Source organism: Siniperca chuatsi, linkage group LG12 (genome assembly GCF_020085105.1).
Source record: "Siniperca chuatsi isolate FFG_IHB_CAS linkage group LG12, ASM2008510v1, whole genome shotgun sequence".
NCBI lineage: Eukaryota > Metazoa > Chordata > Actinopteri > Centrarchiformes > Sinipercidae > Siniperca > Siniperca chuatsi.
In genome coordinates, this window is record NC_058053.1 from 21,639,409 (window position 1) to 21,655,558 (window position 16,150).

The 16,150-nt window shown below is 40.2% G+C and overlaps 1 protein-coding gene across 2 annotated transcripts in view; it reads right to left on the bottom strand.

The window, feature by feature from the left end:
* Window positions 1–120: 120 nt before the first annotated feature.
* Window positions 121–16,150, bottom strand: part of klf7b (Kruppel-like factor 7b) — a 104,715-nt gene continuing 88,685 nt past the window's right edge. The window contains exons 4-8 of one of the 2 annotated variants that reach the window (XR_006380151.1): window positions 9,957–9,999; window positions 9,767–9,826; window positions 5,975–6,172; window positions 821–873; window positions 121–425 (exon numbers count right to left, since the gene is read on the bottom strand). Coding sequence is in view for 1 of the 2 variants with exons in the window: in XM_044216970.1 (XP_044072905.1) it covers window positions 9,794–9,826; window positions 9,957–9,999 (76 nt within the window). In the remaining variant the exon portion in view is untranslated. Of the gene's footprint in view, window positions 426–820; window positions 874–5,590; window positions 6,173–9,766; window positions 9,827–9,956; window positions 10,000–16,150 lie in introns of those variants that run through there. The other variant, XM_044216970.1, reaches the window with a different exon arrangement.

The window sequence follows — 16,150 nt, forward strand, 5'->3', positions numbered from 1 at the left end:
TTTCCTCTCGTTTCCTCTCCTCCTTTATGTCCTTTCCTTTCCCATTGTCTCCTTGTTTCCCCTTCTCTCCTTTCATGTTTCCTTGTTTCCTCTTCTCTCCTCTTTTCCTGTCCTCTGCTCCCCTCACCTCTTCTGTCCTTACCCCTCCTCCTTTCTCATTGTCTCCTCTCCCCTCCTTATCTCCTCTTTTCGCCATGTTTCCTTCCCTTTCCTATTGTATCCCTTTTTTATTTTCTCCATCTCTCCCCTCCTCTCCTTTTGTCTTCTATCCTCTCCTTTGTTTTATCTCTTCTCCTTTCCCACTGTCTCCTCTCCCCTCCCATCTCCTCTTCTCTTCTTGTTTCCTTTCTTCCTTTATTTTATCTCCTCTCCCCATTGAATAACTGTGGACTCATCCAACAACCCCTTTCAGCAGCCAAGGTTCTCTGCATGAAAGAGAAGAAAAGAAACACAGACATGTCTAAAGAAAAGGAGAGCAGGGAATCAAATGCCAAACTAAAAGCTTTATGAAAAGCTTTGGAGACTGCGGGATGTCCGGGGGGTAATTTAAAAAACCTGCCACGGGAAACAGTCAAAGAGAAGGTGTGACAGTCTGTCTGCGATATGCTTCATATTCACATTCATATTCAAAGGGTCCGGAAACATCACTTTGATTCCTTCACAACACTTGTATCAGCATGTTTCAGTGTGTTACAGACTGTTTTCTTTCACATGATTTGGTTTTGTTCTGTTGTCCTTTCAAATAATGTCATGGATGTGGATTCTTCACAGCATGTTGATCACATTTTCTGTTTCACTGTTGGAAGTGCACTTAACTCACCTTATTTTGAATCTCTGTCTGTCTTTCTCTTCCACTCTGGCACTCTCATCCTCCTCCAAAAATCACATGGTTCAGAATAAAAGGGAAGCAAGTTAACATTTTGGTATTTTTACAGAAGAAAGTAGATACAACTTTAAACCGCAGCATCTTTTCATACAGACTGTCAGTCATTGGTAACCCTTAAAAAGCACTGAAAGGTGTTAATCCCCAGACCTTGTTGTGAGCAGTTTGCAACCACAAGGGGGCACAAGCCAGTGTCTTCTTGTGCCAGTCCCAAGTCTGGATAAATGCAGAGGGTTGTGTCAGGAAGGGCATCCGACGTAAAACACATGCCAAATTAAAAATGCGAATCGTGACAATGACTTCCATTCCGGATTGGTCGGGGCCAGGGTTAACAACGGCCGCCACCGGTGCTGTTGACCTACAGGGTACCGGTGGAAATTGGACTACTGTTGGTTGAAGACGAAGAAGGAGAGGAGGAAGGTGTGTTCGTAGGCAGAGAGAGAAGAGGAAAGCTAAGAATGTAGGACTGACAGTAGGGACTTTGAATGACAGGGAAGGCTAGAGAGTTGATTGACATGATGCAGAGAAGGAAGGTGGAAATACTGTGTGTCCAGGAGACCAGGTGGAAAGGTAGCAAGGCTAGAAGCTTAGGAGCAGGGTTCAAGTTGTTCTACCATGGGTCAGATAGGAAGAGAAACGGAGTAGGAGTTATCCTGAAAGAGGAGTTTGTGAGGAATGTTCTAGAGGTGAAAAGAGTATCAGACAGGTCGATGAGTCTGAAGCTGGAAATTGAAGGGGTGATGTTCAATGTTGTGAGTGGTTATGCCCCACAGGTAGGATGTGAGTTAGAAGAGAAGGAGAAATTCTGGAGTGAGTTAGATGAAGTGATGCAGAGCATCCCCAGAGGTGAGAGAGTGGTGATTGGTGCAGATTTCAATGGGCATGTAGGTGAAGGGAACAGAGGTGATGAGAATGTGATGGGCAGGTTTGGTCTTCAGGACAGGAACGCAGAAGGACAGATGGTGGTAGACTTTGCAAAGAGGATGGAAATGGCTGTAGTGAACACTTTTTTCCAGAAGAGGCAGGAACATAGGGTGACATATAAGAGCGGAGGTAGAAGCACTCAGGTGGACTACATCTTGTGTAGACATTGTAATTTGAAAGACACCAGTGACTGTAAAGTAGTGGTAGGGGAGAGTGTAGCCAGACAACACAGGATGGTAGTGTGTAAAATGACTCTGGTGGTGAGGAAGATGAAGAGGACAAAGGCAGAGCAGAGGACGAAGTGGTGGAATTTGAAAAAGGAAGAATGTCGTGTAGTTTTCAGGGAGGAGCTGAGACAGACTCTGGGTGGTCAGGAAGTGCTCCCAGATGACTGGACCACTACAGCTACTGTGATCAGGGAGACAGGTAGGAGAGTACTCGGTGTGTCATCTGGAAAGAGGAAAGTGGACAAGGAGACTTGGTGGTGGAACGAGGAAGTGCAGGAGTGTATACAGAGAAAGAGGTTAGCTAAGAAGAAGTGGGACACTGAGAGGACTGAAGAGAGTAGACAGGAGTACAGGGAGATGCAGCATAAGGTGAAGGTAGAGGTGGCAAAGGCCAAACAATGAGCATATGAGGACTTGTATGCTAGGTTGGACACGAAAGAGGGAGAGGTGGATTTGTACAGGTTGGCCAGACAAAGAGATAGAGATGGGAATTATCTGCAGCAGGTTAGGGTGATTAAAGATAAGGATGGAAATGTATTGACAGGTGCCAGGAGTGTGATGGGAAGATAGAAGGAGTACTTTGAAGAGTTGATGAATGAGGAAAATGAAAGGGAACGAAGAGTAGAAGAAGTGACTGGTGGGGAGCAGGAAGTAGCAAAGATTAGCAAGAGTGAAGTGAGGAGGACGTTGAAAAGGATGAAGAGTGGAAAGGCAGTTGGTCCTGATGACATACCTGTGGAGGTATGGAAGTGTCTAGGAGAGGTGGCAGTAGAGTTTCTGACTACTTTGTTTAACAAGATCTTGGAGAGTGAGAGGATGCCCAAGGAATGGAGGAGAAGTGTACTGGTGCCAATTTTTAAGAACAAGGGAGATGTGCAAAGCTGTGGCAAATACAGAGGAATAAAGCTGATGAGCCATACAATGAAGTTGTGGGAAAGAGTAGTGGAAGCTAGGCTAAGGGCAGAGGTGAGCATTTGTGAGCAGCAATATGGTGTCATGCCTAAAAAGAGTATAACAGATGCAATATTTGCTTTGAGGATGCTGATGGAGAAGTACAGAGAAGGTCATAGGGAGTTACATTGTGTCTTCGTAGATTTAGAGAAAGCGTATGACAGGGTGCCGAGAGAGGAGCTGTGGTATTGTATGAGGAAGTCTGGAGTGGCAGAGAAGTATGTTAGAGTGGTGCAGGACATGTATGAGAGCTGTAAGACTGTGGTGAGGTGTGCTGTAGGTGTGACAGAGGAGTTCAAGGTGGAGGTGGGTCTGCATCAAGGATCGGCTCTGAGCCCCTTCTTGTTTGCTCTGGTGATGGACAGGCTGACAGATGAGGTTAGATAGGAATCTCCATGGACTATGATGTTTGCGGATGACATTGTGATTTGTGGTGAGAGCAGAGAGCAGGTGGAGGAAAATCTAGAGAGATGGAGGTCTGCTCTGGAAAACAGAGGAATGGAGCTTAGCCAGACAGAATACATGTGTGTCAATGAGAGGGACCCAGGTGGAACGGTGAGGTTACAGGGAGCAGAGGTGAAGAAGGTGCAGGACTTTAAGTGCTTAGGGTCAACGGTTCAGAGCAATGGTGACTGTGGAAAAGAGGTGAAGAGGCGAGTGCAAGCAGGTTGGAACGGGTGGAGAAAAGTGTCAGGTGTGTTGTGTGATAAAAGAGTATCAGCAAGAATGAAAGGAAAGGTGTTCAAGACAGTGGTGAGACCAGCGATGTTGTACAGCTTAGAGACAGTGGCACTGAAGAAAAGACAAGAGGCAGAGCTGGAGGTAGCAGAGCTTAAGATGTTGAGGTTCTCTTTGGGAGTGACGAGGACGGACAGGATCAGGAATGAGTACATCAGAGGGACAGCTCGTGTTAGATGTTTCGGAGATAAAGTCAGAGAGGCCAGATTGAGGTGGTTTGGACATGTTCAGAGGAGAGACTGTGAATATATTGGTAGAAGGATGCTGAGGTTGGAGCTGCCAGGCAGGAGGTCTAGAGGAAGACCAAAGAGGAGATTTATGGATGTAGTGAGAGAGGACATGATGTTAATTGGTGTGAGTGAAGAGGATGCAGAGGACAGGGTTAGATGGAGGCACATGATTCGCTGTGGCGACCCCTGAAAGGGAACAGCCGAAAGGAAAAGAAGAAGAAGTTGTGAGCAGTTTCATGCAGGACTATCACTAGACAGAAAATAGTTTCTACATGAAACTTCTCATAACAAATCAGTGGATTATCTTGAGTAAATGGTTCATGATTTCTTGTAAAGAGACATTGCTGTTCAATTTTTCAAATTTTTTTTTTTTGGCACTTTGAGCACCACAAGCCAAGTGCCATTTAGTCCCATTATATTCAAAAAACACAGACATCTCTACAACTGATATCTCCAAAACTCAGCAACTCACACCAAAACAATCTAGATGGATAAATAGCTCTACAGGTAAGAGGAAAAATATGTATTTTTGATTTTGGGGTGAGCTGTCACTTTAAATAGAATTTGAAGCCTGAAAGAACAGCATACACTGTTGCAAGTAAAATTTAAAAACTAAATGACAAAAAATAAATGTCTGACTTCAACTTTCCCTTGCAATAAAAAAAAAAAACATTTGCACACATGCCTGTACATTGTGCGCTTGCATGACAGGAAATAACTCTATTCTGTGGTTATAATGTACTGTGCTTGTACAGGTACATTTTGGCATCAGCTCTTGTCTGCAAGGACGTCCACGCTCGTATGTCCAGTGCTTTAGACCCTTGTAATACTCCAAAACAGACACAGAACAGACAGTATACGTCCTGTGGTTCTGTACATGCAACATTGGGTGTCTGCATTCGTGTTCCATACATGTGCAGTTGGCACACTAGGGTTGTGACTTTTTATATTGAAGATATAATATTTGATCTGTAATGATCTGTACAAATTCAAAATGGACTATATATAAGCGTAACAGGCCATGCGTTGTACTCCAGTGGGGGTATTCATAAAATGTCACGAATGCGTGCCCAGCTGCCATCAGTAAACTAAGCTATGGAAAATGGAGTAAACTAGCGAGTCGTGCTGAACAGATAATTACGACACCAAGCGGTCTGAGAAGTAACATGTGGAAGCATTTTGCATTCAGCACCATGGCATTCAGCACTGTTTGCGGCCTCTTAAAATTGCAACTGCCATACAGTCCCTTTATCACAACAAATTTGAAGTCACGTGTTAGCTTGTCAAACAGCGAGGTAGCGAACGAACTGGCTAAACTACAGTGTAGTTTAGAATTAGACTAAGTGGGCGGCATTCGAATTACAGTAGGTTGAATAAATATTTATTTGTTAGAATTAGATTTTTAAAAAAGTGACAGCTAAAGCATGCTTGTAGGCATGTACAATACTCGTGGACACAAACAGCTGATGACATTTATGTCACACAGACCCTTTCAGCTATGCAGATATGGAAAGTATAATTTGCCCTTATACAGCTGTGATATTCCTAGCTGTCACAGTGTTAAAGTAAATATTAATAGACAGAAATTGTGGGAAAATGTATGTTATTTATGCTCAAGGGTCGTCTTTATTTGTCCAACAAACTCAAAACTGGGACAGAATGAAAGCTAAGAATGATGATGATATCAAGTAAAATAAAAAAAATAGATAAGGATGGTTCACTTCATGAGCAGAAACACAAAAAACTGCTACTCAGCAATACCTTACACATCACACCATGATCATATATGACATACTGTACTTCTTTTCAAAATGTTGTCACCTTTAAGGGTACCAAACCGTGAAATTTAGGTCTTATCATCCTCTCTCTCACTACTCCCATGTCTACCGTACCTCTCTCGCTCTGCTTTCTGAACGGACTAATGGGTTCAAACAGTGGCAGACTGTCACAGATGTTCTGTTTACACTCCTCTATCTGCACAGCACACACTACACACATCTACTGAACTGCTACCAACATACCTGAAGTTGCAGTTTGACATTCACTCTTTCTCAGCCACAGATCTGCTGTATGATGTGTGTGTGTGTGTTGAGGGAATCCTGTGTGGGAGGAGCGTCAGTGCAACTCTTCAAACACCTCTTCCATATGATGCATAGGACGATGTTCAAATACTCTCGTTTTGTCAGCTCCATCTATCTTCTCCTTGTTTCCACTGTGACCTTTAAAAGAGTGGCGGAGAAAAAGGAAGAGGAGACCTTTAGCAATGGAGTGTATCCTTATCTTATAATTTTCCACTTTCTCTGTCTTAAAATTTGCTATGAGTGTTCACTAACTAAATTGGCGTTCCCTGCTGTGTAAAAGCTGTTATATCTCATTCATAGTATAAATAGCTCATCATTTATGATATCAATCTTAAGTAAGGTCAGTGATGTGTAGTAAATGATCCATGGATGAGATTTACATGTTGAAAATAAATATAAATAAAAAGTATTCCAAATCAACCCTTTGCTAACCCCCTTAGTTATTGTTGCTATGCCTGGCAAGCTTTGTAGTACAGCACATGCATATGCAGTTTAGATACACTTTGATATACTTCACTTCAGACAAAGGTAGACAAATATAACGTCTCATTCTTTCAGTTTTGTTGAAATATACTATCCCTGGCAGATTTCATTAGCTGTAGCTAGCTAGCTATCTGTGAGTTGGTTGAAAATAACATCTCCAGCTGACTCTTTTGAAAATAAAAACCCTGCAAAAGGGTCCTAAATATGCATTTTATGGCTACATGCATGATAACATTACAATGATTGATCCTCCAATTTCTTTGTACACTGAATATTACTCTTACTACAGCCCCATGCACAGTACTTCAACATGTGAAGAAATCCACAGCTTGACAAGCCTGCTGTGCCTAGTTACTGTTGCTAAGCTGTGATTGGACAGTTACTGTTTGAGGGAGGGGTTTAGTGAAATTCAATTCTTCACTTAAAGTTCAGCTATGAAAGAGTGTCAACCAGACAGAAAATGTCAAACAAATAAATCAGTTATTAAGCAGGGAGAATGCACATTATTTGACATTATTATTATTATATAAATGTACCAGATTTCTTCATCAACATTAAACCACATGTTGATCTTGTAAGCTACTCAGAGCAACAAGCCAGTTTGGTTAAAAAAAAAAGTTTAAAAAAATCACTTCAAATCAGTTAACCAATTACCTACCATTAATCATGATACCTGACTAATATCTATCTCATGCAAAAAAGAGGCACAATCCCTTTTACTAAACAAGATTCTAGATAAAGTGAGTTTACATTGTTGTTTGACTTCTTACATCCCTGATGAGTATATTCATGTACTGACAAGGAACTTTATTACTGCTTTGCATCCACAGAGAAGAAGCAGACATTTCATTTTTCTGTCTGTGCATCCTAGTTTCTACATTTAATGTCTGGGAAGAGCAGCTCCTCATTTCCCCTGAGCAGAGACTGAGTGCATGCAGAGGAGAAGTGGGAGGCGAGAGGAGGCGAGCGGCGGAGGCCTTAGTAGGGCTATTTTTATGAGGCACGTAATAAAGATATGGAGATGAAGCATCTATATGCTACCTGAGGACCTTCTCTCCGCTCCCAGTCTGGCCCGACAACCTCCTCTCTTGTTTCTGCTCTCCGGCTCCCGTGGAGGATAGAGAGAACAGGCTGAGATGAATGAGAGTAATAACCCTACTGTCAGGAGAGAGAGAGCAGTGGGGAGGGTCATGATGGTGTAAACACCAGAGCGAAAGCTTGCAGGTCTGCGGTTCTATTTTTTACTACGGCACGGGGGGGAGAGAGAAAATGGGATGGAGGGAGGGAAGAGGAAGTGGTTTGAAAATGCGAGTTCTGCATTATTCATGGACCCAGTAGAGGAGCATGGATGGCAATGGTGGAAGAAGTACTCAAATCCCTTACTTAAGTAAAAGTAGAAATACCATAGTCTAAAAATACTCTATTACAAGTAAAAGTCCTGAATTTAAAATCAGCATCAAATCATATAAGCATATCACAATTTATGGGTGTTCATTATTATTTAAAAGCTGTTTTGCACTTCTGTTCTGGGGTATCTGTTTGCATTTATTTGTATCGGTATGTGTGTGTACCTCATTTAATGTTTTAAATGTTTTAAATGTTTTTGACCATTTTGACCAACTGTTTCTCTCAGGATATATATGCATCTATATTTCACAGTTTCACAGCAACTTTATGGATTTATTCAAGTTAATATCTGACCTTCAGATATCCTTGTGTGTCTTTGTATCACTGTCCTGCGCTGTGTGTGTGTTTGTTCATAGATGCCATATTATTTACATGGATGAGTGACCTTCACGGGGTCGTGTCACGCTCAGTAAAACTGTAACTGTACACAGTTTTCAGCCCTCAACTCCCTCTTTCAGACTGGCATGAATATCATGTTTCCTCACGATGGAGTTTCAAGAATCACAACACCTTTGTGTTACACACTGAAGTCTCACAAACGCTCATGACAGTGAGGTTCAGTAATGGGTTTGTAGTATAAATAGGCTCTGCCTGCTAATGTGATGTGATGTATTAATTACCGTATACTCCAGGGTGCTATGAAAATAAACAAAGGACAGTACATAACTAGGAGACATTATACAGATTATAGAGGTAGAGTACTAATATATCTTTAAACTTCCTGGAAAACAGTGAACCTTCGGCTGGTAATGTCATTGTGCACTAAATGTGAACATATAACCTTTATAAACTTTGCTTCTGTACAGATTAAATAAAGTGATATAACATGTTAATTAGTGAGCTTTAGAGGAGCTGGTAGGATGATTCTGTTACCTTTGGACAGAGCCAGGCTAGCCGTTTCCCCTTGTTTCCAGTATTTATGCTAAGCTAAGCTAACCTGCTGCTGGCTCCAGCATCATATTCACCATACAGACATGAAAGTAACATTGATCTTCTCATCTAACTCTTGGTAAGAAAGTGAGTAATCACATTTAAGAGTCATTTCATGGGTCCTTTAATATAAAGTAGTGATATTAATTAAAGACATCAAAAAAAGAAAGATATTTTGGAAGAGCCTGGGGTACAGAAGAGCAAAAACATAACTTAAAAACCTTTATGAAAGGTATAAGAGCATAACTATTAATACATTTGTAAGAGATTAAGGTTCTGAAGATTGATTTTACAATACAAGAGTTTTAGAAACAATTCCAATTGAAAATGAGGATTGAAGATTGAATCTGAAAACGCATACAACTTTTTCTGTTAGCAGTAAAAACAGATGGACTGTCTTCACGAGTCTTTAATGATTAAAAATGAATTTATCAAATAATCAGAATGAGCTCATCGAGAGTCCTCAAATAATATGAGAAACACAAATTACTTTAATGAAATTGTGCATCATTCAGTCATATTCAGGTATACCTTTTCTCTGACGCACCATGACAACACTTAAACACACACATGATGAGTGATTGTTGGCAACCAACATGTAACCGTTTGCTCCATTTTATTTTTGAAGCTCACACTGAGTAAAATATTCAGAACTATGACTGTGTTTTTATGGTTGCATCATTCTATCAAATGGAAATATTCTAAATGTCTAGTGCATCAATTTAGACACATTCCCCGAACATTCAGCCTGATATATTTGGTGTGTTTGGAAACTTTAATTATAATAGTCGATGGAAGATGGAGCCACCAGTGTGCCTGGCAGAGAGTAAGTGATTAATTAATCTCAACTAAATGAGGTATTAAGATGATTTTATGAGTAAAATACAGTAAGATAGGCTTTGGAAATTTTACCTTTCCACCTTGTCAAATTCATCTTCATCAGTATCCGCTGTTCCTCCACTCTTGCACCACCTGGCACAGAGTTATGAATTTATTTTATGCTGTAATGGGACTTTTCATGATCTATGATTCATTGGTGGCCGTGGTGAAACCGTGGCGTTGCGCCACCTGTCCCGTCACCTCTCCACTTAGCTCAGCTCACCTCCATTCGACCCTGGGACTTGAGCCGACAGAGCAGCAGTGTCCTGCAGAGACACAGAAGACAGAGAGACAGAGACAGAGGAGAGATAAACAGAGAGAATGTGAAATCCATCTGCAGCCACTCGGCTGCTGGCCAGGATGCTGCTGCTGTAACATCCTTAACCTGACTGGCAAGGCCTGATGCTGATCTGACAGCTCCTGCTGATGTACTGTGGAGAGAAGAGACAGGAGCTACACACACACACACACACACACACACACGCACACACACACACACACACACACACTCATTCTTGTCTTGTTGCAGCACCTCCTAAATCCCAAAGACATTTCAGGATTTTGGGATGTTATACTAAAGTCCGTTAATATGTGATTAATTGATGTTGCTGTGCAATGGCAGAAGAAGTATTCCAACAAGTCATCCAAATTAAATGACAAAATATGGTGTTTGTAACTTCCCTTTTTGTTTTCTGATCTGACGCCCCCATTGACATTGTTTGTCTGTGCCTTCCAAAACCGTTATAAAATACTTGTTCATCAGTTCAGTCAGTTTTATGATGTAATAAAACACTTTGGACCTTTGACTCGCAGTAGGAAATGGGAAACGAACAGCCATCTCATGTGTAAAAATCTTGCCAAAACAAAAATCAATCAAAAACCCAACTGGGGGACATTTAGTCTGTCTCAAAAATTCTAAAAAGCTAAATTCATTAAATTTCACTGATGTAGACAGTTATATTGAACTATTTCATGTGAGGAACAATGATTTCATGGCTTGTGCAGAAATTTGTAGCTATATGTGACTTACCAACATCAGCCACTAATTAAACAGTGAGAATACTTTCAGGAAATAAAACTGACAATCTCACACAGACACACACAGACACACACACACACACACACACACACACACACACACACACACACACACACACACACACACACACAGACACACACACACACACACACACACACACACACACACACTTCCTGGAACAGTATTGAAGGGGGAAGGGGTGTTTGCTGACATGGTTCTTGAATTGATGCTCAGAAGGCGAATTATTATAAAAACACTACGAAGAATAATTTACTTTTGACTTATAAGCACATTACTTTCCCCTCCGACTCTTTCACCTGCTCACTGATGAGTGTGTTGTCATCACTGATGCGTGGAAAAATGCAATGAAGCAGATTATCAGAGCAGAGAGCAGACATACAGTAAGTCTTTATCAGTTTCCCTCATCTTCCTGTCAGGCCAGTTTCATCCTGTATTGCCATTGTTGTATGAAAGTGACAAACCGATCACCCTCTCTTTGTCATCTCCCCTTTTCCCTTCAAAATTTCCTCATCTAAAATATCCAACATTTCATCATGTGCTTCTGGTTCTCGTCTGTGGAATTTAACCAACCTCAGCTGGGCCTGGACTCTGGTTGCCATAGTAACATGTAAGATGCACCAGGTTGCAAACAATAAAAGTGTCATGTGATGAAGTCGTTCCAACTTTGTGGCAACAGTTTGTGTTTGTCCCTTTTCTGTTTCAACATGACAACGCCTCCATGCACAAAGCCAGGTCCATAAAGAAATAGTTTTACACACCATCCTTTGGAGGTTTAACGTTACTTTTTCTCCCAAAGCAAATCTTAAATTGTTTTAAGATTGAATAATTTCCACATTCAGTGCGCTGAACCAGGTTACTCAGAGAGACCGGGTTGAGCAGGTAATAGGAGAATGAGTTTACATGCACTGTAGTAACCAGATTACTGTAAATGCTTTTTTTAATGTGTGTCTGTGTCAGCGCAGTGAGAAGACAGACAGACTTGTAATCATCTCTCCTTTCACCCAGCTACACCACTGTTACTTTCCCTGTCTGCAGTCTTTTGCAATGCACATGTGTACTTGTAAAAAGCTGATTAAAAACCCTGTTACTAGTATACATGGCAGAGAAATCTGCGTTCTCCAGGAGAAATCTAGCTGGGGAAATCAGGTTTCTCTAATCCCCTACTCTGATTACAGAAACCCGGTTTCTCGTTCACGACGGTTAAGAAATCAGCTCACTGGAGAAAGCAGACTGTAACCTGGTTACTTAAATACTTGTAAACACACTCATTTACATAGGCAACCTTTATCTGTCTGATTAGGACCCATCAACATTCACCTTTTCACAGTCCATGAAACTGTGTTTAGTGATAATATGCCACCACCAGTAATGGCGACTTCAAGAGCGAGTGCAAAACATAAATAATTTGTCTATAGTATAAATTAGGATTAAACAACAGTATTTATAATTTTCTGATATTTTTCTAAGGGTCACATGTAAGAAAATATCACTGTAATTTTTGTAGCACAATACACTTGTAATAGTGTACTGATAGTGTTACATAAAGCAGAGACCCACAAAACAAAATTATGCATAATCAGTCCTGACAGTCCCACAGTCCTCTGATTCTTCTTCTTTCCTGTGTGTGTGTGTGTGTGTGTGTGTGTGTGTGTGACTGGAATAGCAGGTGACTTGTTTTGGTGCTGAGCCCCATATGTGCTACGTAGAAGGGAATACATATGCGTGTGTGTATGTGAGTGTGTGTGTGTTTGTCTAGCTAATCATGTGTGGCTGAGTGCACTCAACAACAACAACACCCCATCACCAGACAGACAGGCTGGCCGGCAGGGACCCCTGTCCACCATCTGTGTGTGTGTGTGTGTGTGTGTGTGCTTGTGTGTGTGTGTGTGTGTGTGTAAATGACACAGACAAACAGACACACACACAGACTGGTGGTAGTGATGGTCTGGTCTCCACCTGTCCCCCTGTCATTACCCAGGAGGTGATGGAGGGGAACGGAGAGAGAGATGGGGGGGGATAAACAGAAAAAGAAAAGAGACAGAAAGAGCAGAGACCTCAGTGTGACAGAGTCGCAGGTGAAGAAACCAGAAAGAGACATTGAGAGACTGCAGAAAATACTTGATGTGACAGAGACAGAGAGACGGGATAAGAATGGACAGACTGAGTTGTGGATGGAGAGGGAAAGGACAGATCAAAGAGGAACGATGAGGGAAGGTGAAGGTAGAGAAGAGGAAAGAAAGGTGAGCAGTTATAAAATGGATGAAGAGGCCCACGAGTCTGTTAAAGTGAAAAATGAATAGTAGAGGAACAGAGCAAGTCCAGTGTCAAGACAGACTGAGGACAGAAAGCTGTGAAATGTGACACAAGTTAAGCTGAAAGTGATTAAAATATAAAGAAAATACAAATAAAAACTGTAACCTGTTATCTTATAATAAGTCTAATAAAAAATGGTAAAAAGAAAAAGGGTAAATTTCCAAGTAATAACATTAGTTACTAAGTAGGCAAATGTTTAGAAACAGCTGACATGCATAAAATATCTGAAATTACTCTTTTGTTGTAGTTTAAGATATTAACAGCAAGTTCAGTGGCATAATCATATAGACGCAAACTACATTAATCTAAATGGTGCATTTATGCTTTTGATACAACTCAATCAATCAGTCAATCAATCAATGAAACTTAATTTGTATGGCACCTTTCATAGGTTAGTGCAGTTCAAAGTGCTTTACAGGTGAACAGTTAAACAATGGGAGATTGAAAGTGACAAACAATAAAGTTAGTTTAGATACATATTTACGTAATATTTTAAATGAGAAATTGGGCTGGGATATTTAGGGTAGCACTCAAAAAATTGCAGGTTTTTTGTATCCATTGCTGACAAGGACTCTCATTTTTCTCAGCTAAGCTGTGGAGTTCCTCAAGGGTCAATTCTCTGCCTTGTTTTATTTCCCCTCTACATGCTCCCTTTAGGTCACATTATCTGTTGGTTTGGTTTTCTCTTGTCATTGCTATGCTGATGATATTGCTCTACATATTTCTGAGTTAAAAATTGTTACTTAATGAAACGGCTTGTGAAACAGTGCCTGTACTCATAGCCTCAATAAAATCACAACAAAATGTTCTTGTACTTGCCCCCAATAAGATCATTTTAAGTATTATTAGCGCTTTGTTTCCCTGGATACAACTTCAAAGTCATCATGGAAATATATGATTCCTGTCATTTGTAGTTACAAAAGATTGAAACTGAAATGAAAAAATATTACATATTACATCTTGTTTTACAGTCTCCTATCATGCATTAACTTTACTGAGTTTGATTCTTTTGCAGATTCGGCCATTTTCCAGAATACAAGCTTCTGTAAAAATACAAACAGGCTGTTGCTACCATTTTTCTCTAACTGGCATATTAGTTTCCCTTAATTCCTGCCTAACTGACTATGGTAGGATTAAAAAAATACACTTTCTGATAGAAATGAGATGAAAATAATGATACTGATGGTGTTTTCTCTGGATATAACTGCTGTTGGGCTCTGTATCTTTGGTGGAAGAAACACATTGCAGAAGTGAATATGTTTCTTACATATTGGTGTGATGAAGCAGTTCATTGTCCATCTGTTTTGTGTTTAACTCCCTCCTTCTGGTGCAGCTATGCGCTTACAGAACAACTAATTCATTGTTTTCTCTTATTCAATGTTGCTTCACTCCTAGATCTTCCCAAACAGTGTTGATGTGCCATTTTACAGTGATACAACACAAAAAATATTTATCAATTTTTACTCTGACTTCATTGCGAAATATTTCCTTTTGTATCCTGGAAAACATTATATGTTTTCTAGAATAATATTAGAGCAAGGTTTCTTTTAATTAATCAAGGTCACTGCTATTTTAACACATTTCGATATGTCATGGGAAAACATGGCAGCTGAGGAAGGATACGTGGTTGCCATGGCTAGCAATAATTACAATTAAAGGCCATGAAAGGGTACATGTGTATCAAATTTAATGTTTGTGCACAAATGAGAGCTGTTTTCTCTTTTCTGGTCTGTTTTGCTTAAATTTCAAGTTTAGATAACAACTTAACTTAAGAGTGAGAATTAACCTTGAACTCGTGTAGCAAAAAGCCAGCCTGTGTTGCTGTTCTTTCCTGTTTTTTTCAGCTTGCGGGTTAACACAGGGTTAAATCAAGTTTTCAAAGCTGTGGCAAGCTTGGGCACACACACACACACACACACACACACACACTTTTACAAATTTCCAGGAACCCTCCCATCCCTCTGGCTCACCCCAATTCAGATGTCATATGTGTATTCTCCCTGGATCAAAGGGAGGTCACGTTAATTAGCCAATTTCACACTCCTCTGCCAGCATACAAGCACATACACACACACACGTTCCACTGTCACACAGACATGTTAATTAAAGACTTTAGACCACAGTAGAGCAATCATCGCTCAGCGGCAAGGGTTACAGGCCTGTTTATGACTGTTGATCAGTTGTGAAGTCAAGTCATACTGTTTGAATTTCACAGCAAACAGAACTCTGCATTACAAAAGCACTGCTTCATGTCACATGTACAGTATTCTGAATGATACATGTACATATGTGAACTATAATATATGACAGGGTGTCTAAACATAGACAAGACAATAACAGACAAGGTGGGGGTAAAGAATGCCACAATGAAAAACAGAGTGGTGTTTCCTCTACACTATTAATGCTAACACAAAGTTTAAATTAAAGAATGCATTATCCTAAAACTATACAATACATACATGTTCATATTGATTGCTATCACTGGCCAGTATGAGCAGATATAAACAATAACGCACTCCTCTGCTTTGTGTTTTTAGTTTTTACATTTAATTTTTTTTGTATTATTTGTTAATTTATTCATACAGGGCAATCTGCTGTAAAAATGCCAATTAATATTCTTGAATATAAATAAGCAGCACAGGTTGTTAGGGCTTAAAGATATAAATTATTTAGCATTATAAAGAAACTATTTAAGTTGTGCCAACAAGTGAGTCCTGACAACTTGTAAAATGATATATTACTCCAAGTTGACATAAGTAAAAACTCAAAATTTGAGAAATTTAGAATTAAGAAATTAGGTTAAACTGTCTAACTTGCCTTTTACATTGTACTGAGTCCATTATTTTCTATATCAGGACACCTCAGAGTGCATTGTCACTGCTATACCCCGACTAATTACCAAAGACAAAATGACAGATTGAGTTCAAACCATCATCCAATTTTTAAAGTGTATCTGTGGCCAGTTTAACCTGTGTTTAGGTTAGTTTCATGTTAACTGGTAACATAGCTTCAAGCATCACTATTGTTGCTATGGTTACCTGCTG